The sequence below is a fragment of the Jaculus jaculus genome, chromosome X, assembly GCF_020740685.1.
Source record: "Jaculus jaculus isolate mJacJac1 chromosome X, mJacJac1.mat.Y.cur, whole genome shotgun sequence".
NCBI classification, from domain to species: domain Eukaryota; kingdom Metazoa; phylum Chordata; class Mammalia; order Rodentia; family Dipodidae; genus Jaculus; species Jaculus jaculus.
This window is the reverse complement of record NC_059125.1, coordinates 18,348,897-18,373,110: the sequence shown is the minus strand read 5'-3', so window position 1 is coordinate 18,373,110 and position 24,214 is coordinate 18,348,897. Positions and strand designations below refer to the sequence as shown.

At 33.9% G+C, this 24,214-nt stretch overlaps 1 protein-coding gene across 1 annotated transcript in view; it reads right to left on the bottom strand.

The window, feature by feature from the left end:
- The window catches only part of Dmd (dystrophin), a 2,157,654-nt gene that overhangs the window by 1,271,588 nt on the left and 861,852 nt on the right, over positions 1–24,214 (bottom strand). Inside the window, exons 31-34 of the mRNA XM_045140973.1 lie at positions 15,821–15,982; positions 8,741–8,851; positions 7,971–8,144; positions 4,606–4,761 (exon numbers count right to left, since the gene is read on the bottom strand). Coding sequence (XP_044996908.1) covers positions 4,606–4,761; positions 7,971–8,144; positions 8,741–8,851; positions 15,821–15,982 — 603 coding nt within the window. The remainder of the gene's footprint in view (positions 1–4,605; positions 4,762–7,970; positions 8,145–8,740; positions 8,852–15,820; positions 15,983–24,214) is intronic.

The window sequence follows — 24,214 nt, the reverse complement described above, 5'->3', positions numbered from 1 at the left end:
AACATATGACTTTTTAAGACACAGAGACACAATCTGAACATTAGGCTTAAATATTTAATGTATCATCAAAGAGTGTTAGCATGTTAGATTATGCGATACTTAATGACTTGTCCCAGATAATGAGATTAGATAGCAAATGTCCTCAATTTATAAATCTATTAATTAGGATCACTTGGCTTAGGCAAAAAAAAAAAAAAAAAAAAGACTATAGTGACAATATTTGAATCCCTTCCTTTATTTCCATTATTTGCAATCAGGGAACATTCAGTTACTGGCATGTGGGAAGCTGCATGACAAAAGTTATATTTACACTTACTTTATAAATTTATGTACAAGTAATATCTGAGAAAGATTAGGTTTTGTTGCTATAATGCCTGAAAAGTATATTTGAAATGAAATCAAATCAAAAGTAAATTGCAAATTGAATTGGAAGGACATTAAGTATAGTGACAACTATAACACAAGCACATATTTATGTGTATACTTGAAAGTCATGTATTTATATGTTATGTATGTATATATTAAGTGCATAACCATTAACATGAAAAATCAAAGATATGTATAAAGAATTTAATACATAGCAATAATCATCTCCATATGAATTACAAATATAGAACAAAAGACATTAGTTGTTTTTGAGAAGTATGTGTACATTTGGAAAATTGTACATCCTGAGACTGCAAATACAGTTTTATCATATTTTCCTGTTCACTTTTCCTCTAGGGGACATAAAACCATCCAACCTTCTGACTGCAAATATATTTTTTGTAAGTGGGAGACAAAACATTCTTTGTGGTTTGTTTCTATGCATAGTAATTTTGTTTCTATGCACTATTGGTAGAAAAGGATTCTAGATTCCATATTTCAAAGAAATCCTATTTTCCCAGCGCTAATGCATTATTGATTTCCATTTATTTTATTTTGCTTATATCCAGTTAAACAGCTTTTCACAAAACAGGAGACACTGCCACCTTAAGGAAAATTAAGGTTTACTCTGTATTTGTGTATGTGAGGAGGAAAGAGACATTTAATAGTACATTACCTACAGTAAAGTGTTTCATGTTCAGTGTTTTATAAAGCTTTACAAGTATATTTTGGGGATGATATGAATAATGCTGTCCATGTGCATTTCATAAGGTCAAGCAATATAGAGGACAGAGAAGGAAGTATAGCTATTATTTATCAAAGATCCAAAGATAATATCACTCAGTAAAATTAATAGATTTACATATAGTATAAGAAAAGCCTTTTTCCTGGAAAAGTTAAGCAAAGTCATTAATAGCTTAAAGCAATGAAACAACACTTTAAATTGTGGGAAAATTTTAAGAGACTGAATCATAATCCCCCAAATTCATGTGCAGAATTCCTCACCCTAAATATAACAGAAATCTTAGCCCATGTATCTTGTCTTTAGCAATTAGTTAAAGGTAAGGTTTTTCATTACTGTGAATCTCCAATCTGAAAAGACAAAAGCCTAATAGTAAGGAGAGGGACAGGAAAAATCATTTGTGGTGATACAATAAAATGATGGTCATCTGCAGGCCAGAAAGTCATCATCAGGACAGCACCTTGATTTTAGACTACAAGGGCACCAAATTTTTATTTTTTTTTTTTATTGTTGGAGCCATTTCATCTATTCACTACAGAAAATGTCTTACAACTATTTTTTTCTTATATAAGAAATACATGAATTAGTTATTAAAAAATACTATCAAGCAAGGCATGGTGGCACATACCTTTAATCCCAGCACTCAGTAGGCAGAGGTAGGAGGATTACCATGAGTTTGAGACCATATTGAGAATACATGGTGAATGCCAGGTAAGCCTGAGCTAGAGTGAGGCCCTACCTTGAAACACCAAAGAAAAGTGCTATTAAAAAATGTTCCCTTAGTCAATATTTCTGAATAAATATTTACTTTGAGAATACACATTTTTTATAAATTCTGTTATATTAAAGTATGATTTATTTTTACTGTACTCATTATCTTTTAATGACTTTATTGTGTCCCAAATTGTTAAATTAAGGTCTCAAATACATGTTTACTGGGATAAATAGGGCTTTATGTTATTATTAGTGTCACTAAATTATTATTAATAATATAATATACTGGGATGGAGAGCTGACTTAGTGGTTAAGGTGCTTGCTAGTGAAGCCTAATGACCCAGGTTCCATTCTCCAGATCCAACATAAGCCAGATCCACATGGTGGCACATATATTTGGTGTTCATTTGCAGTGGCTAGAGGCCTTGGACTACCCATTCATTCTCTCTCTCTTTCTCCCTCCTTTCCTCTATCTAATAAAAAAATAAACATTCAATATTTAATAATAATAATCTACTTAGAGATTTAATAGTCTTCTAATGTCACCTTTATCATTTAAACTCAAAATGATTTCGTCTGTTTTTTTTTTTTTTTTTTTTTTTTGGTGAAGATTACCATGTTAAAGAAGCCATCATTGTGCAAACAGTGTGGCAAAGAAAAATTGCAGACAATAACATACCCTTAAAAAGTAAAAAGTAAACTGGAAATCATATTTTTTACCAAATATACTATTTTTTTAATGTAAAGACAACATAAATTTGTTAGATAAAGGTACCAATGGCTTCAGGTAATTCAGTTTGATGAGGGTTACTTCCTGGTCAGAGATACCTATGCCCCTCCAAGATGAAAGGAAAACCTTCCAGACCTGTTTTGTTTTGTTTTGTTTTGTTTTGTTTTGTTTTGTTTTGTTTTGTTTTTTGAAGGTGGGGTCTCATTCTAACCCAGGCTGACCTAGAACTCACTTTGTAGCCTAGACTGGACTTGAACTCACAGCAAGCCTTTTACCTCAAACTTACACGTGCTTGAATTAAAGGTATGTACCAGCATGCCCAGCTTTCCCAGGCTTTATATTTTCTTCAAAGAACAGAATATCATTCCTTACTCTTCCAAACCCAATTCTATGAGCACACCACCTCAGGAAGGCCTTTCTTTATGCCAGCCATACTGTTTGAGCAAGGATATAAACATAATTTAGACACATAATTTAGAATGTCTATTGAGTTGCTGTTCTTTTGTTACTTTATGTTACAATTCCAGACTATGTAGGAGATTTTTTTGGTTTATTTTTATTTATTTATTTGAGAACGACAGACAGAGAGAGAAAGAGGCAGAGAGAGAGAGAGAGATTGAGAGGAGACTAGGCTTGCCAGGGCTTCCAGCCACTGCAAACAAACTCCAGACACATGCGCCCCCTTGTGGATCTGGCTAATGTGGGTCGTGGGGAATGGAGCCTTGAACCGGGGTCCTTAGGCTTCACAGGCAAGCGCTTAACTGCTAAGCCATCTCTCCAGCCCAGATTTTTAAAAACTCATATAAACATTTATTCCAGAGATCAAACATGATAAAATACAGCCAAGGTTGTAGATTGGTAGCAAAGTTTGCCTAGCATACATATTGCCCCGGATGAAATATATTTTTCTACATTAAAAAGTATTGTTTGCTAGCTTGACATGTATGTGTGAAGTCCCAGCACTTGGAAGGTAGGGGCAGGAGGATCTGGATTTAAGGTAATCCTCAACTACACAGTAAATTTGAGGTCATCTTAAAACCAAAAAGAGAAGGTACTCATCAACACATAATTCTAGTTTAAGATGTTAAGGATATGGAATACACCTCTCCAAAATTGCATTTGAATCTATAAAACTACAACAAAATATAGAGGAATTATTTCAATTTCATCACACTGGTTTTAGCAAATACCCCAAAAGCCAAAATACCAGAAGTATAAAACTGGAACTTCATAACATTAAAGAGATATTTTATCTTTATAATTTTAAACTATATGAATATATATAGAATATCTGAGACAATTGAATTAACTACTTTATATGTTCCCTAGTGTTGGAATAAGTAGGTAGAAAGATGAGAGTGTCTTTAGTTATCAGTCAGATGGAGTTGCTAAAGGTACTGTAATAATGCAGCAGTAAAATAAAGCCACAGCATTGTAAGAGTTAATTACAAGCTCTGCTATCTGCTTAGCTAAATGTGGTGGATTTTGACAGACTTAGTCTAGGTCATATAGGAAGTGACCTATACGACCATGTGCCCTCAATGCTCTGCCAAATATGGTCTGTGTGGGAACATGAATAAGTATGATATTGTAAAAGGTTTACTAGTCATATGCTTATATTTGATTGTAATCTGAAAGAGAAAGCAAATTAATAACAATGAAAATCTGTTTGAAATATTCACCCAATCCAAACCCCTTGAAGTTTATACATGTTTCAGCTTATATTTACAGGTAGAGACTTACTGTTGTCAAGATGAACTTCACTTGGAAATATATATGTGTGTGTGTGTGTGTGTGTGTGTGTACATACATAGAAGGAGAAAGAAAATGACAATAGAAATTTACTTATTGTATCATATCTTTGAATTTATATAGAAAATGATGCAGGACATAGTGACAGATGCTTTTAATCCCAGCACTTGAGAGGCAGAGGTAGAGGATCTCTCTGTGAGAGCGAGTCCAGCCTGAGACTACATAGTGAATTCCAGGCTAGCCTAGGCCTACTTCAAAAGAAAAAATTCGACAAAAAGTGTTTGTCTCAATTGGCACACACCTTTGCACCCAGTTCATTATAATGCAACTTCAATGCTGTTACTCTTTCATCCAGCTCTTTGGGGTTTTCTGTCTGCTTTTTCTGTACAATTTGACGTCCAGTTTTAATCACCATTTCCACTTCCGACTTCACTTCACTCAAGCTTTTATATAAATTCTAAGGCAAAACATAAAACAAATAATAAACAACAATGTTAGAAATCATACTCTTATAAGTAAAACTGCATAAATTTAATCTCAAATGATCTTTAATGTTTATAGTTTTAATGGAATAGCATTTATGTAGCTGCTGGCATATCATTTCTATCTTTATTGTTCATTTCATTTTGCTAGTTGTGCTTCAACTCATATAAATACATAATGGCCACTTACGTTTGTAATAGATAGATAGATAGATAGATAGATAGATAGATAGATAGATAGATAGATAGATCATATATATTTATTTCTTTAACCCAAGTACATGAAGCTTCTTTTGTTTTCTGTTTTAAGTTTTACAGTTAAGCAATTCTAACCCTAAATTTAGATAGATTAATTTACTCAGTCACTAAGTGTTTATTGAATGCCTTCCATTCAGAAGAAATTATTTGAGGCTTTGAAGGAACCAGTGGTAGAATAGAATGATATGTTCACTGTTCTCATGGTGAAATATTTTGATTCAAAATCATAGTTACATATATCATATATAAGGAAGCAAAATAGTTTTAAATATTTTAATTATTCAAATTAATTTTCTTATTGATGCTACTAAATCTAAAAAGAAATATATTATTTTAAACATATGTCTATCATAACTACAAATCATGCAAATTTTTCCTTACATGTATAATAAAGCCTTCTGAGACAAGAACAATAATTTTGCAAGGGAATTATATTTACCACTATATTGTCTACACTACTTTGATGTACTTTTTCTTTGTAGTTACTTTCCAGAAAATATATTTGTTTGTGTGTGTGCACACATAAAATATGCATATATATAACCATGGTGCATTAATTTCTTCAGAATTTAATCCATGTAATATGCATTTTTAGTTCTAAGAAATAATCTAGCATTAGCAAAGTAGATTGTTTCTGGAATCAAATCAATTTATTTTTTCATTTAGTTTAACTTCAATCTTAATCTTTTCTCTGATGATATATGTTAATATTGTTTTTGTGAATGCTGATTATTCTAGATGTATTTACTTTCATGGATTGTTCTAAAAGATGCTCTTCCACTTCATCTTTATATATCAAAATGAGTTCTCTAACTTGATAAATTTCAAACAACAGTAACATATGACAATGATTGATATTCCAAAAGCTAATGAAGCTTTATGTTGTAGGTTAGTTTTAATTTACCTTGCCTTTAATTCTGTCAGTGTGTCTCATGCTATTTCAATGTATATTCAGTACTACTATTTAATGAAATTATATTCCACATTAAAGTAAAAGTACTTGGATTGTAATCTGTTTTGCCTTTCAATCGTTAATTTATCAGGTTTTCTATAGCCTTGAGAATTACAGGTGGCTATTGTATATATCTTAGCTTACTTAGCACCCATTATTTCTGAAATTATATTATATTATAATTGTTATTATGTTACTAGATTAGTATATTTCCTTTCTGGATTTCCATTTAAATATACATCCCAATATTTTAGTGTAAATGTGATAACTTGAAAGTATGACCCCATAGATTCAGTGTTTTCTTAAAATTGAGCCACTAGCAGGAAGATCTACAAGAGGCAGGTGACTGAGGACAGATCTTGCAGACCAGCTCAAAGGTTTGTTTGACAGCAGATCTGGGTCCAGCCTTAAGGTGTGGGGAGAGCAGTTTGAGCTCTGGTGGTTTTGTGGGGCTGGCTATTTTTGGTGTCTCTCCACTTGGATTTATGGAAGTGAGCCAGCTTCTTCATACACTGATGGTGTTCCCCTGGAACTTATAAGTATGAAATAAACCTCTTTCTTTCCATAAACTGCTTCGGATTGGATATCTATCTAGCAACTCTAAGCTGACTTCCCCAGTAAATTGATGTCAGAGAAGTGGGCTTGTGGATTTTGGTCTTTTTGAACTTGTCTGCTGGAGGAATGTGGAAGGTCTTGGTACTTGGGACTGAAAAAATCCTCATGGTTAAGTAAGCCAAATTTTATGGGCTATTCTGTTGAAAGTTTCAAAATGCTAAATGCAGAGATAATTGTGGGCTATGAAGACTTGGCTTATAAACTTTCAAAGGGGTAGGAGAGAACTTTGTTAGAAGAGGACTACTGGCATAAAGGCTGGTTGTGTTCATTGGCCCCAACCCAGAGAGTTTAATCAAGTTTGAATTTAAAAGTAATAGATGGACTGGTGTGCATGGCAGAAGGTATAGAACAGAAAGAAATGAAGGATGCATGGTTTATCACAGAAAAAAAAATAAACAAGTTTAAAGTGACTGGCCCAGAGACTAGTTTTAAGTCATTGAAGCTGTTGCAATTAAACAGATTGCCACTATTAAGGCTGAGCAACTGCTTTGCATTAGGAAAATAGAAAAGATGCCTGAGGGTAAAATCCACCCAGAAGAGGCTTAATGAGTAGGAATGTGATTATTTTACAAGGAAGAGATTTAAAGGAAGAATTCTAAAGGTGTAGAGTTATTCAAGGTCAAGATTGATTTCACCCCTGGCTTTACAAATTGGCTGTGCTACTGCTCATCTGGTATTGTTTTGGGAAGCATGAAAAGTGCTGTGAAGCAGGTCGTGATCTGCACAGTTTTTCACATACTGTAGCTGTGAAACAAGATTATTGGAATCCTTGTATTAGAGGGAAAGAAAGGCTATTGTCTGGAGCTGAGAACATGGACTTTGTTTTGAAATGAAGATCCAAAGATGTTTTACATATACCAGGATGGTGTAATGGCTACAATGAAATGCTGTTGGCAAGGAAGAAAGTTTTCCCTGGGTTAATCAGCCCAGCTAGAGGGGTGGAAATAGAAAATCCAGAGGTTGTTGTCATTGTCACTGGTTATAGATATTGCACTTGAACTGCAGATGTTTGATGTTTAACTGATGACTATTATTTGTTTCTGTCCAGTGTCTTGGAAATAGTTACTCTTGTACCATTATGTATTGGCAGTATGTAACTTGTTTTAATTTTACAGGACTTACAGATATGAGACAGTATTAAACTTCAGATTAAACTTGGAACTTTGAAACAATTTTAACTTTTGTAAAGGCTATGGATACCTTTGAAATTGGACTAAAATATTTTTTTAATTATAAAACTATATGGTGTGATTATTCCAATGATCTAAAATCAAGTTCCATTGTGCATGATTATTGTCAAATACTTCTTATAGCAGAAAATCAAAGGATATATGGATATTTTTCATCAGAAATACATACCACACAATGATTTAGTTGTGACTGCACTACTTCCTGTTCAACACTCTTAATTTCCAAGGCAGGCAAGTGTACCTTCACTTCGTCTAAAATCATCTTACTTTCCTCTAGACGTTGCTCAAAATTGGCTGGTTTCTGGAATAATCGAAACTTCATGGAGACATCTTGCAATTTTTTCTGTGATAACAAGGGTAAAGGACAGCAAATTGACTTTCTGTCTTTTATAAAATAGTTAATCATATTTTGGTTACAATATTTTCTTTTACTGAAGCTATATATGCATAAGTTTGAGAACAATGGCTGAATAGATTGCTTAGTGGTTAAGGTGCTTGCTTGCAAGCCTGACAGCCCAGACTCTGTACCCCAGTATCCACATAAAGCTAAATTCTCAAAGCGGAACATGCATCTGGAGCTTCTTTGTAGTGGTAAGAGGACCTGGCATGCCCATTCTCTTTTATCTCTCTCCTTGCAAATAATGAGATATTTTTTAAAACCTGTAAACAAAGTAAACATTTATTTCAAATCTTAACATGAAGAATATGTACTTAGAACTCAGTAACCTTTCTTAATCAAATATTAAACTGTGATGTTAATGAATTTTATCTTTAAACTGATAAGAATTTTAAAAAAGCTCATACTGCTACATAACATAATGTAATTTTCATAAAATATGTTGTGCTGTAATTTTCTTAAAATTTGCATTGACTAATATAGACCTAACTTTGTTTTAACATGTGAATGATACAAACTACAGTTCATGCAATTCAAAATACCTGTGCAACATCAACTTGGGATAGAACTCTTTGGGCTGTATCTTTCCCTTGATTGTGCTTTTTCATTTCTTCTAAACTGATCTCATGACTTGTTAAGTCAGATTGGATTTTCTGTTGGAAAGAACATTATTAGATAGCATCCTCTGCATGTTATTTCAAAAAACAACTCACTTGCTAAGAAGATGAAATTCACCTTTTCTAATGTATTACTAAAGCCATAGCATCCTTAAAAATGACAAGAAATATTGTAAAGTAACATGTTACCAAAATTAATTTATTGATTTTATTAATATTGAGGTTATTAAAAAGAAATAATCACTTTGGACCAATACCAAAGAGCTATATAACATATCGTTCTCCATAAAGGATTTTTATTTATATTATATACATTAAATCATATTACATACGCAGAGCATGTACTTGCAAAGCCAGTACCACTTAGCAAAGGCTACTAAATTCTGGCATGGATCCTGTACTCCTTGGAACACACTTGCATTGGCCTCAGAGTGCAGGCCCTGGGGTAACACTTTCCTAAGGAGCAGTTTTCAAGCAAGGGGCATTTACAATGGAATTCTCAGTGTATACACAATCCTTTCAAATTAATTTGTATTTTCACAATTCAGAGTTTCAATAGATGTGGTCTTGCCCTCAGAGCACATTTCCTAATTTCCTACTCCAGAGAAGTACATTCCTATTTAAGCTGGGCGTGGTGGCACATGCCTTTAATCCCAGCACTTGGGAGGCAGAGGTAGGAGGATTGCCATGAGTTCGAGGCCACCCTGAGACTCCATAGTGAATTCCAGGTCAGCCTGGGCTGGAGTAAGACCCTACCCTGAAAAACCAAATAAATAAATAAAAACAAAATACATTCCTATTTAATGATGCAAAGCTATATAAAAATTATAGCTACATTCTCAGTATTCCTTTGTCTGCAATGTTGAACTCATTATTCTCCCTGTTGTTTTTCATATTGTTCTATTCTTGTCTTGATAATCCTCTGACAAATTTGCTCACTGTGTTTATATGCAGAGTCATTGAAGTTCGCAGACCACAGGCAGAAAACTACTAGATTCTTCGTCAGAATATAACATATATGATTTCTATCCCTGTTCCTAATAAGACTCCTTCTTTCCCTCTGAAACCTCATGAGTTAGGTTTACATTGTCCCCATTTCTCTGCACAATCTAGTCCTCAAAAAATACATCATAATTTCCCATTCAACTCACCTATACCATACTAAGGCTTAAGTTCCAAACTTATCTTACATTTTCCCACAAACAAGCCCCAAAGGTCTAGAAAAAACTATATTAGATTTGAGATAGCAACAATCCCATTTCTGAGTATTGAATTTTAGTATTAATTTTCTCATTACAATAAAAAAGAACATGTGATGAAAGCAACTTTAGGAAGGAAAGGCTTATTTTTAGCCCATAATTCAAAGGTTCAGTTCATCATGGTGGGGAAAGCAGGTCAGCAGTAGTTTCAGGCAGTGTGTGTGTGTGTGTGTGTGTGTGTGTGTGTGTGTGTGTGTGTGTAGATGCCAAAGAAGAGAAGGTTATCATATACCTTTACATAATATTTATTCATTTTAGTGTATGTATTCATATAATAGAAAGAAGAAGAGGGAGCAAGCAGAGAGCTGTAGAATACAAAGGAATTTAAGGGATACAAAGAAGAAATGCACCCAAAATAGATGTTTACCACATTGAGATGATAATGAACCATGAGAAAAGACATTGTCATTTAAATAAAATGATGTGAGAACTTTAAGAATTGGAAAGAAGTCAGCAATGTCAATTTTTTTTTCTTTTTTTAATTGTTTACAAAAATATTTTATTTATTAATTTGAGAGAAAGAGAGAAATAGGCAGATAGGAAGAGAGAGAAAGAGAGAGAGAGAGAGAGAGAGAGAGAGAGAGAGAGAGAGAGAGAGAGAGAGAATAGGCAGACCAGAGCTTCCAACCACTGAAAATGAACTCCAGGTGTGTGTGCCCCTTGTGCATCTGGCTTACATGGGTCCTGGGGAATTGAACCTGGGTCCTTTGGATTTTAGACAAGTGCCTTGCCTGTTAAGCCATCTCTCCAGCCCATCAACAATGTCAGTTTTAAGAAAAGTCAAATAATTAAGTTGTAGTAATGGTCAGTAAGTACTGCAAGTAGAATCAGATTTCCAATGCCTGAAGTTTGATGAAAGATCAAGAAGCAACCTTGGAAATTAAGTTGAAGGATTTTTGATGGTTTTGGTCTCTACTTATTATGGAATTTAGGTCAATCATATTTAAATATATTTCAAGGCAATGTGAAGAGAAAAATAATCTCTACTGCATTTATTTAACAAAGGTAGGCAAGTGGTTAGAAAAATATGTGTGGAGAACAATGTAAACAGAGTGAAAACAAAGGTCATAGATAGCCCTTGGAAAGTATTGACAGGAAGAGATGTGGCTGTGATTCAGAATCCAAAAATAAAATCTATTTGTGTCAAGATGCAAGAAGTTGAAAACCCTATTACTTGTCCATATAAATAACATCCCTATGATTTTGGATAAATTTTTAATTCAGATTATAATAATAACAAACCACATAATAAAGAAGACACTGAGACAAAATTTTTCTGTTTATAAAAATAAATCTCATTAGTTGATTAGACTAATTAGAAATTTTTACAAGATATTTGAATCTAGTGTAGGTCTCTTGTGTCCGTTTCTTTCTCACCATTATCCCAGTCAGCCTCAATCATAAATCCAGCTAGTTCATATATCCTTTTAAACACAACAAATTGACTTTTGTATCTTATGCAATTTTATTGATCACATAAAATAATGCACATTGGCATGGTATGATCTTAGAAAAATATATAATTCATGGTGAAGCTAGAGAAGGACTAGTAATACTTTTTCATGTAATATTTAATTTTGTATATTCAAAATATTTTGGGAGTACTTCTGAAGCTCCAAACTTTGGCAATATCATAAGGAAATATTATAATATATCATGACATAATTGAGGTCCACTATAAAAATTACTCTAAATGAATATGATAATCACATTCCCAGAAATTTATCTTTGACATTTTATTTATTACTTTGAGAGACTGAGAAACACTATGAGAATATCATGGCCTCTTGAAACTACAAATGAATTCCAGAAGCATGTGCTACTTTGTGCATCTGGCATTAAAAATGGTTACTGAGCAATTGAAGTTTTCACCAGGTCTAGAAGCCTCTGCAAGCAAGTACCTTTAACTGCTGATCCATCTCCCAGCTCATCTTAAAAAAAGTATTTTACTTTTTCATTTTCAAGGAGAGAGAGAAGAGAGAAATAGGCATGCCAGTGTCTCTTCCTTCTGCAAACAAACTCAAGACGCATGTGACAATTTGTGTATCTGGCTCTAAGTGAGTAGTGGGAAACTTAACCCAGGTTCTTATGCTTTGCAGGCAAATGCCTTAACTGCTGAATCATCTCTTCAGCCCCCTGGCCCAAATTCTAAATTTTCATCTTGCATCTTTTCTGTCTTAGAAGTGGCAGATGAAAAGGTCCATTTTGGCACATTCCAATTTTTATTTTTTAAATATCACATTACCTATCAAATTTCTGTAGCACATTATTATGGACCAAACCATTGTGGGGGTCAATGAATTTTCCAAGTACTTATCGAAAATCTGTTAGGTGGCTCTATTCTGCTGAACATTCTGGAAATAATGGCAGTTCACAAGGAAAATGATACAACAGCAAATCAAAGATAACAAAATTTGAAGCTAATAAATGATAAACAGAAAAAAAATGTGATCTGTGTTCAGCGTTATCCTGGCGAGAATTTTTAATTAATAACTCTTCTGGGTTCTATGTGGGAATAAGCAATTCTTTTTAAGATATTTTATTTTTATTTAGTTATTTGAAAGAGAGAGAGAGAGAGAGAGAGAGAGAGAGAGAGAGAGAGAGAGAGGCAGAGTGAGAGATAGAGAGAATCCGACAGACAGAAAGAGGGAGAATGAGCGTGCCAGGGCCTTCAGCCACTGCAAACAAACTCCAGACACATGTGCCACCTTGTGCATCTGGCTTACAAGGGTCCTGGGTAATCTAACAGAGGTCCTTTGGTTTTGCAGGCAAGTGCCTTAACTGTTAAGCCATCTCTCCAGCCCAGGAATAAGTAACTCTTTATATAAGAGATAACTTAAAAAATGTGGAATCTGAATTGCCTCAAAATATTAATACTAAGAAAACCTTCACTATATGTAGCATTACATGGGACAAGTAGCTTAAATTTAATCTTTTAAATATGTAGAGAGATTTTCACAATGGGATTCTGTTGTTTAATTGCAGCCTTAACCCATATAGTTTAGAGTGAAAAAATGATAAATGTAAGAGACAAGGTCACCAGGAGATCAGTAATCACTCTGACACTTTCCAACCAAAACTTCAACAGAGATGTAGGTAGGAATCTTAACAAGGACTGGTTAGAATTATGGGGAAAAAATCGAGAGGTCAGTAATCATCAAATGTGAACTATGAAACACCCTTCTACACAGTAGATATGAGAATATCAAAGTGCATAATATCTCCATAAACTGAGACCAATCAGATTCGGACTTGATGGGTTGAGTACAGTTATTATTATTATTATTATTATTATTATTATTATTATTATTACTTGACTTTAAGTGTCAATACTAAAATTCTATCTTGAGTACATTGTTGTGGAAAGCTAAGAAAAAATGTTAAATTGGTATCATGTGCTTTTTTGTAGATAATGCAACTTGGTTATCTTTCTTATTTCAAATTATTTCAAAGAAGTAATCAGATTTTAAATTTTGAATGGGTATTTTTAAAGTAGTTCTGCAAGGTGAAGTTTCAATAACTATAAGATATATTTGTTCATTTCCTTTATTCTATTTGTAGTTTAATAAAAAAATATTTCCTTAAGATGACATGCACCAGGCTGGTGGTGAATTTGTTAAGTGATACTATTTGAAAAAACAAAAAAAGTATTCACAGGCCAACCAATACACAGTGCAGTATGAAGTTTTATTGTCTAACTGGCTAAGCTATCCCTCTGTAAATTCATATCATTAAATACTAGGTAACATTTTTTTAATCCAAAGTAGAATCAGAATGCAGTTTTCTAAGTATGCTAAATAATTGGTAAAGCAACATTTTCAGAAAATGGAAAGCCTGTATCTGGTCTAGCATTACGAATAGACATGCAGATGAAAGTCTGTATCGTCATCTATGTTTACATTTACCCATAGTAAGGTTATACCCAGCATAAGTTCTATTCACAAAATGTATATCCATAATGTTTGAAAGTTTTTAATACCTCATAATTGCAGTCTCCAATGTAGAAACTGGAGTCTGTATTAACAAATACAAATTTAGTAGCAAAACTATCAGTGTACCACATGGTGGAGTCAGACACTCACAAATCTCTAGAATCAACATCTCAAAGAAAATTGAAGCTTGTTTCTTTTTAGAAAAATCACTACAATAATATGATACATTTTCTCTGCTTCTCAGTCTTGAAGGAAACTTATTTCACACAGAACCAAAGCCCACTAATCTATTGATTACAATTAGCCATTTTTTATATTTAAAGAACCATATGTTTTTCTTTGTCATTACAAAGGAGTAAACTTGTCCCCAGTACACAAAAAAACTTGAGAAAATGTGATTTTGCTAGGAGTCTGAGTGGCTTCTGTGTCTGATACACTGGGCTTTCAGTCTGTCACAGAAGGCCTCTTTCCTTTTTGTCTTCCACATGAGTTTCAAATAGAAATAAAATCCTTGCAGTTAATCTGAGACCTTTACAATGCCATTCCATAAAACAATCCACTTCCTGCTTTTTTGTCAAATAAATTGTAGAGTAGAATTTTGCAATACTTTTAGGTGGCTTGCAAAATTTTGTGTATTAATTACTATTGACTTTGGGGAGAATCAATATAAAAAATATGTGTATTAAAAGCTTGTAGTAGATTTGTATTATACATTTTTTAAATTTGAGGATATCAAAAAAAACATTTTTATTGTATTATTTAAAACTAGCATATTATAGTCATGTTCAAAGAACACTACATTTGCATCTAAATAAATGCACATATACAGTATTAAATATTAAATTTACTGTCAATCCCACAAGACATTTTTTCCCTAAAAGTACCCATTTTTTCCCTTGGCCAACAAAATCTTTGGTCTCCTCAAATTGCTACCCAATATTTCATTTTGTAAGTCCCAAAAGTATCACTATATATATTCTAAAATTTATATGTATTTTTAATTTAATGATTATTATTCATACTATACAATTTTTTTTTACTCCATTCAGAAACTTTTCAGCATTCTTTAATCAAACATTCCTCCAAGGCCATGTCGCTTTATTGAGAAAAAAAAGGAGAACTAACATTTTTTCATTTAATTTCAGTTCATTTATAATCCTGCAATTCTCAATTCAGTAACAAATTATCATCAATATAATGAATACTGCTAATGCATGAGCATAATTTTTTCTATGTGTATCAAACTGTGATAGTCATAGGAATAGCTAATGCTAGAAAATTTAACTAGATTTGAATAAGTTTTCAAAAATGTATACATTGAATGATTAACATATTGACTATGTTTGCTACTATAACTTTTTTACTATAATATTTATTACTGCTGTTCCAATTTTGATTTGATGGACAGTATTCTATTTCAGAGTGATTTTGTCTGCTTCATTTATTGTACAAGTGTTCATTCAAAATTGATCACTTGCTCTGCACTTTTTTTGAGCTTATCATCATTCTTCTCCACATTCTCAAGGATTTTATTGGTCAAAAATATGATCAATATGAAAATATTGATGAATACAGGATATTTGTGCCTGTCTTTTAGTGTCTGCATTTTACATTGTTACATTTTATGTTTGAGGATATAAACAGTATTCTATTCTAGATTTGTTTTATCCCTTACTTGTAAATGGACAAAAAAAGACTCAATAAAAATAATCTCTTGCACAATGAAATAAATAATCTATAAATTAGACAACCAGCAATGTTCTGTTTGATTAAAAATATCTAACAGAATATCATTTCCAGTTAGGTATACTTGCCTGGGCTTCCTGAGGCATTTGAGCTGCATCCACCTTGTCAGCAATATAAGTTGCCAATTGCTTGTCAATTAATGCAAGGGACTCCTGAATTAAGTGTAAGGATTTTTCAATCTCCTGTGCAGACTGGATGCTCTGTTCAAGCAACTTTTGTTTCCTCAGAGCCTGAAGAGAAAGAAAATAAGAGTGAATTATCTAAGTGATTACTCTTGGCAGATTTTTTGCAATCCTACTGCACATTAAATGAAGATTGTAGACTTTTCCACAGTCACCTTTTTGTAAGACAGATTTCGCAGCTTCCGGCCACTCATTCAGCTCTGCTTATACAACAAAATAAAATAAAAATAAGACTAAAAACAATGATTCTACAGAACCACAGGACCCAGTATTTGTACAGGAAAATGCCCCAGTGTCATGTACATCAAGAGAAAGGCTAGAGGAAAAAAGAAAATAAAACATTAGCAAAATCATGAAAGTCTTTGCAATCTGTCGCTCTGAGGCTGAATGCTCCTCCTGATCTCATTATATAGTTCAAGAGATTTGGTTTACTTAGAATAGGGTCATCGTCATCACAATCCAATTCAAGACAGATAATCCACTTCCACCAGTGAGACACATATACAATCTGTTCAGAATCGGCTCTTTTGCAAAAAGAGAACTTTAGGCAACCATCTGGTTAAGGTTTTCTTTTGAATACAATTTCACCCAGCTTTGTATGGTTGTTTCCTTCCCCACTTTCCTTCACAGTTTGGATTGTGGAACATGTACAACTGGATTTGTAGTCCTACTGAAGTAGAACAAATAACATTTAATCCTAATATTGGTGCAATTAATCTTTATTGTAACCACAAGTATGAATAAGATAATTTAACACTTTTCAAACATAAATAGCTGGCTGAACAGATTTCATGGTTTGTTTTCAATGATCTGTTCACCTTTCAAAAGACTGTTTCTAACATTAAAGAATGAGTCATGCAATTTCCTGAGAATACTTTACAACATCCATCATACAAAGTATCACTTCTTAGATATAAATTATAGGCCTGATCATGTGGTATAATCTAGCTCTCCTTCCCAAGGACTCTAATTGGGATTTATAATGATCTTGATTTCTATATTATACACATACTATTTGATATAATATGAGACATATACATGCGTATATGTGAAATATACTGGAAGTGGTATTATTCTTCAACAAATCCAAACTAGGACACAGCATTGCTCAAGTATGGTTAAAATTGAAACCATATAGATAAATTAATAAAGTACAATTAAAACTGAAAATATATGGACAAATGGAAAGGAACTAAGTGCCTACATTATTTCCTAGTTGTGACATTCTAAAGGATTTGGAACATATCGCTGTAACATTGTTTTTTAATTTTCTCAGTCCTTTTTAATTCTTTAAAATTCTTTTTATCAGTCTAAATTGATTGTACAATACTATAGATTTCACAATGACATCATTCAAGTATATCATATCCCAAGTGAACATCCTTGGGATGTAGCTATCTTGTACCATGTGATTAGGCCTGTAACTCATATTCATCCTTCAATGCCCTTTCCTCCCCACTTTCTTCTAAAACTTGTATATATCAACGGTACAGAACACGTACAGAAACAGAACACATGGATTTTCTCATATGATTATCATTGCCTTAATTTCTGTTAAGGTTCATATTTGGCTTAGCATGAAACACATCTCAATGTGATTTTACATGAACTCTGTACATTTGCTCTGGAGGCCAGGGATAATGCCTGCCTTTGGCTTTGCACAATATCACTTCCTAGAGTAAAATACAATGTCTTTGTTGATGACTAAATAAACAGTAGCTTAAAAGCTTATTTTATTCATGGAGAAAAAGAAAAGTTCATGCAGTCAAAGACAGAAAAACATGTATTTACAAAAGAAACTGAAGCAAAGGGTCACAACGGCTAAGAGATATATCTTCTTTGGAGAATATCTAACTCTCATTAGTTTTGTGTTAAAAGCTTCAGAAGAGCATGGATCATTATTTGAAGCAACCTTTAATCAATTACTATTAAATTTTTTTATGATTGATGACCAAGTTCGTGTCCTCTACTCTAATTCAAACATCGTTTCCTTTATTTCAGTCAAAATTTCACCTAGAAGTTACATTACACAATACTTAAAGGCCTATGGTTATAATCAGGGCATTCTGTATGATAGGGGAGAACTCGGCCTGCACAGAGCACCTTCAGAGACATAGATCTATAATGATCAAATGTCTTCATTGTGACACATAGCTGAAGAAGCCTTCCAATCATAGGGTGCAGTAATTGCCAGCTCAGACATTGTTTAAAACTAGTCCATTCTCTAGTTGAAGGCAAAAGCAGCATATTTTCAGCACACATCTGTAGAATTTTAATATAATTAAATAGGATATAACATAGCATCCTGTGAAACCTCAAAGTTATGCTCATAAATCTGTTTCTATTCATGAGATTAAATGGGCTGGAAGGAACAGTATGGCCTAAGATATGATATAGCAAATGTGACCTCAAGTGAGTTGCTTCTTAACCTGGCTTGGCAGTCAATAAAAGAGAGTGGCTTACACAGATCCTTTAATTATCTCAGGCAGTGAAAAGACTTGCTTATAGAATTCTTTGAAACCAGCACGGCATACATAAGCTGCCTGCTTTTTCTAAACTGTGTATTAGGCAGCCCCTGTGGTATAGCCAAGTTTATGGATATTATAAGTCTCTCTGCAACATTTGTCCTGTTGTTTCTTGGTAAAAAGCTAGTAGAAAGTCTTTTGCCATAATCTATTTCATGAGATTTTAAAATATTGCTTTCTGTTGTTATAAAATGTTACTTAATGTTTTTTGCTAATCCAGACAGAAATAAAATTAATCATATAGCTAGACAGAAACAGCAAATATGAGAGCAGTTGAAAAGACATTTAAAAATGGATAACAGCAAAAATGCAAGTAAAAAAAAATTCTAGGAGTGGTTACTAAGAAAAGGCAACAAAGAGACTTTTGCTGCAATTAATAATACAAGTAAATTAATAAAAGAAAACTTGTCAAACAAACATGTGAGAAGTTTTATTTTATATTTGAAAGCATATTGTAAAGGAATTAATTTTCCTTTTTATTTTTGTTTTTGTCTTTCATGGTAGGGTCTTCCTCTAGCCCAAGCTGACCAGGAATTGACTATGTATTCTCAGGGTGTCCTCGAACTCACAGCAATCCTCCTACCTCTGCCTCCCAAGTGCTGGGACTAAAGGGGTGTGCCACCACACCCAGCTTCTTCTAGGAATTCTTACCTTATATATTATTTTTACTTATTTATTTGAGACAGAGAGAGAGAATGGTCCAGGGCTCCTAGCCACTAAAAATGAACTCCACATGCATGCACTACCTTGTTAATTTTCTTATGTGGGTCCTGGGGAGTTGAACCTGGTTCTGTTGGCTTTGCAGGCAAGCACCTTGACTGCTAAGCCATCCCTCCTGCTCTCTTCTGAGAATTTTGAGGTTACTGAAGTCTTATCAACCTTCTCACATGCATGATTAGTAGTATTTATTCATCAGAAATATTCCACAGGAGGTAGTGTCCTCACTCTCCAGCCTGCATTCCTGTGCTGCAATTAATAGAGACACCCAAAGTGACCATGCTCTACCGCCCTAGTGAATTGCTAACCCCACTCCCTGCATATTCACTATCACTGGGTCAACCCAGGCCCACATTGGGAAACAGGCTCATTTGGTGCTGACCTGACTCACTATCCCGTCCGTCCACCTGTCCACCTGTCCCATCTTGATTGCAGTCAACTGAGCTGGTCACATTCACCAGCCCACACCCATGGAGAAACTGCAGCACAGGGAGGAGCTTCCAATGTGTCCAACTCAAATGTGCACATGCCAATTACATCAAGGCTAACCAGGCCACAGCCTCCATAAGAACCACCCACTGTTGCTGCATTTTCAGCAAGACAAAAGACCTATCTCCATATGGAAAAAAAAAAAAAAAAAAAAAAAAACAGGGCAAAAAAACCAGTGCAAAACAAATAAAACATGAAAACAGAACTGAAGTGATGACTTAGCAAATAAGACCCTCACTTGTGAAGCTTTAAGGATTCCCCACTACGTCTCCCTCCCTCTCTCTCTCTCTTTCCCTATATCTATCTCATTCTCACTCTCTCTAAAATATAAATAAATAATAAATAAACTATTAAAATAACATGAAAAATAAAAGGCAGGACATCACCACCAGGAATACCTAGTCCCATAGTTGAAGCCTTCAATAAAAAGAACAGAGAAAACTACAAACAGTATTTCAAATTGCAATTATGATAAATATATTCAACAAACTATGCTGAAGCCAAGAAGAGAATCAAAAATAACTCAATAAATGGCTGAATGAAATGAATAAGTTTTAACAACAAAAAAGAATTCAATGGATAGTAGAATGAATTTTAAAAAGGACATGATCAAATGCAGAAAAATAAATTCCAAGAGAGAATACTACTTAAGCCAAGAAATAAAAATTGAATTTAACAAAGAAAAACCCAATGGAAAATGAAAGTGAAATAACTAATTTAAAAGGCTCCCAGAAAAGCCTCCACAGCAGAATAAACCATATGAATAACAGACTGTGAGGGCTTTAGGACAAAATAGAAGAAACTGATCAGAAGGCCCAAATAAAAAAAAAAAGTTCAAAAAAAGGTGTGAACAACACCTGAGGGAACTATGGGACACCTTAAGATGAAGGATTCAAATCATGAGGATAAACGAGGGGGAAGAACTACAAACCAACTACAAGATAGAGGCCCATCAAGGAATAAGAGATCTACAGAACATCAAATAGACAGGACCAGAGAAGAAACTGTCTATATCATACTTAATTAAAACACTAAAAAGAGACAACAAAAAAGTACTAAAAAGTGTAAGAGCAAAACAGTTCATCACATACAAAGGTAAGTTCATCAGTATTATATCTGAGGGGTCTGTAGACATGGCTCAGCATTTAAAGGTGCTTGCTTGAAAGCCTGCCAGCCTGGGTTTGATGCCCCAGTATCCATGTAAAGCCAGATACACAGTGATGCATGTGTCTGGAATTTGTTTGCAAAGGCAAGATCCCTTGACATAGACATTTTGAGTCCTCTCCTTTTTTTCTTTCTCTCTCTCTGTTTTCAAAGTAATAAATAAAATATTTCTTTTTTAAAGGGGAATTGAAACTATTTTTTAATGGAACCTCTTAAATCCAAAATGGCATGGAATGGAGATTTTTCTAATTTAGAAAGACCATGTCCACCAAATCAAACTATTATATTAGGAAAAATTACCCTTTATAGCAGGAACAAGGGGAAAAAAAAGTTTTATTATAAAATCCAGCTTTATGGATATCTGAGCAATAAGATAGCCCTACAGAGAATAATAGATGGAATACTTCACACTGAAAAGAAGAATAAATATGCTCAAGAGGCTACAGGAGAGGAAAAAGCTAATAATTAAAACTAGATCAGGTGTGAAAGCAAATAAAGATCACTAGATCACAAAACTACACAGTCTTCAACTTAATAGGAATTAACTCATACTTCTCAATTATATCTCTAAATATCAGTGGACTCAACTCCCAATCAAAAGACACAGGTAAAAAGGCTGAAACAAATACAGGATTCCATCCATGTGCTTTCTTCAAGAAACCCACCTTACCATTGAAGGTAGAACCCCACCTTAGGGTAAAAGGATGGGAAAAGTTATTCTAAGCAAATGGAAATATAAAACAGGAAGTTGTGGCTGTATTAATATATAACAAAATAGACTATAGAAGAAAAGTAATCAAAAGAGATAAAGAAGGGCACTGTAATCACCAAAGAAAGAATTCAACAAAAAGATATTATAATCATAAACATATATGTACAAAACACCACTGTCCCAAATTTTATAAAGGAAAACCTATGATACATTTAATGAGAAATAAATACCAGCACAATAATAGTGCAGGTCTTTAATACCCTAAATTTATCAATAGACAGATCATCCAAACAGAAAATAAACAATAGAGTTAAACAATACCATAATCAGGTGGGTATAAGAGATCTCTACAGAACATTCCATACAAACTCAACAAAATACATATTTTTTTTCATTTGCTCATAGAGCCATCTCCAAAATAGTTCATTTTTCAACACACAAAGAAAGTCTCCACAAGTTTAGGAAAATTGACCTAACTACCTGTATTATATCTGAACACAGTAGAAATAAATAAGAAGAGAAACAACAGAAAATATACAAAGTGCTGGAGATTGAACAAAATACAGCTGAACAATGTATAAGCCATTGAAAAAAATCAAAAAGGAAATAAAAACTATTAGAAGTGAGTGAAAATGCAAACAACATACATACCAAAACCTATGGGGTACAATCCTAAAAGGAGTATATAGCTCTAAAAGTCAACATTACAAAAATAAAATTATCTCAAATATATAATGATCCATCTGATGACTTTGGAAAAACAAGAACAATTGAAACAAACTTTTAGATGGAAGGAAATAAACAAATCAGGACAGAAACCAATGAAATAGAAATTAAGAAAGGAGTTTAAATATTTTATTAAATGAAAAGCTGGTTCTATGAAAAAATAAAGAAGAATGGTAATCCCCTGGTCAAATTGATCAAAAAAAAAAAAGAGAGAGAGAAACTCTAATCAGCAAGACTAAAGATGAATAAAGAGATGTTAGAAATAAATACCAATGAAATTTGGAGAATCATTAGTATATTTTTCAAAAATCTATGTTCTACAAAATTGGACAATATGGAAGAAATTGATGGATTTCTTAATTTGTACAATCTACGACAGTAAAACCCGGAAGAGATAACATATCAGAATAGAGCTATAATATCTAATGACATTAAAGTAGTAAAAGCCTCACAACTCAAAAAAGGTCTAGGCCAAGATAGATTCACAGCCAATTCTAACAAACATTATAAGAGAACTAGCATTGTTTCTCAAGTTATTCATAAAATTGCAAAGCAAGGAAGATTACCTGACACAAGCATTATACCAATATTAAAACCAGACAAAAACATAGCAAAAAAAAGAAAGAAATTGATTGAAGTATATCCCTAATGAACTCAGATGCAAAATTTCTCAATATATAATTGTAAATCAAATCCACATACCTCAAAAGTATAATCCACCTCCATCAAGTAGATTCATTCCATCATATGCAGAGATGGTTCACTATATGGGGGCCAGGGAGATTGGAATGTGGTGGTTTGATTTAGGTGATTTAGACACCTGACTTTCTGGCTTTGGCCTTTTGGAGCTGACTTTCAAGAAGAATGTGAAAGGATTTGAAACCTTGGCCTAAGAGACACCTTGTAGTACTGTAAGTACAGCTTGATGGACTATTCTGGTCAGAGATGAAAGACCTGAATGCAATAAGAACTATAGACTGTGAGGTTTGCCTTATGAGGGTGAGAAAGAGCTTTGCTTACACTGGACTTGCAGCTTGTGTGAGAAGCTAGCTGTTATGTCCATGTTCTGAGAAGTTGCACAGGGTTCCTTTGCGTAGAAATGGACTGTTGTGAGCAGAGGGACATGGTACAGAAAGAAATCTTTAGACTGAATCTTCTGCCTGTTTAGCTGCAATTGAGAGATTACAACCTTTGAGATTGGGCCCCCTGACCTGCACTAGGGCAAAGGAAGAAGGTAGACTCTTTTGAAGGGGCCTGAAGGCTCAAGGCGTGTCCTGTTCTTCAAAGTCTGCTTTTATCCCCCCTAGATTAACAAACTGGCATTCTACCTGGTATTATGTAAACATGATGGAACTGTGAAAGAGACGGTCATTGTGTTTGTAAGATAGTCTTGTGTTTTGCAAATGGCCGTGGGCAGTGTGAAGCAAGTTTGCTGGATGCCTGCATGGAGACTCAATGGAGCTGAGAGGATGAACTGTAGATTACAGTAGAGACTCAGTGGAGATGCTGGGAACATGAGATGGCTGCTAAGGAAAGCTGCTGGCTCTGAGGAAGTTTTCCAGGACTGTGAGTAGCTTAGCTGGAGTGGCGGAATTGGAATGCCAGAGACTTGTTGCTGGTTACATGATTAGACTTGGAGACTTGTCATTGACTAGAGTTGCTGGACTTGAAGCTGAATGTTTCATTCTATGCCCAGCGCCATCTTTTCCAGTGTGAATGTTTATTCTGTGCCATTGTGGGTTTTTTATGGGGGGTATTTTTGGTATTATGGCTCAGTTAAAAGACCTTGGATTGTTTGAACAACATTGGGAATGATAAAAATCTATGGGGACTTTTAAAGTTGGATGAATGCATTGCATTTTAAATCATGTATGGTTATCAGTGTATGGGGGCCAGGGGCAGAATGTGGTGGTTAGATTTATGTGTCCCCAGTTAACTTGGGTGTTC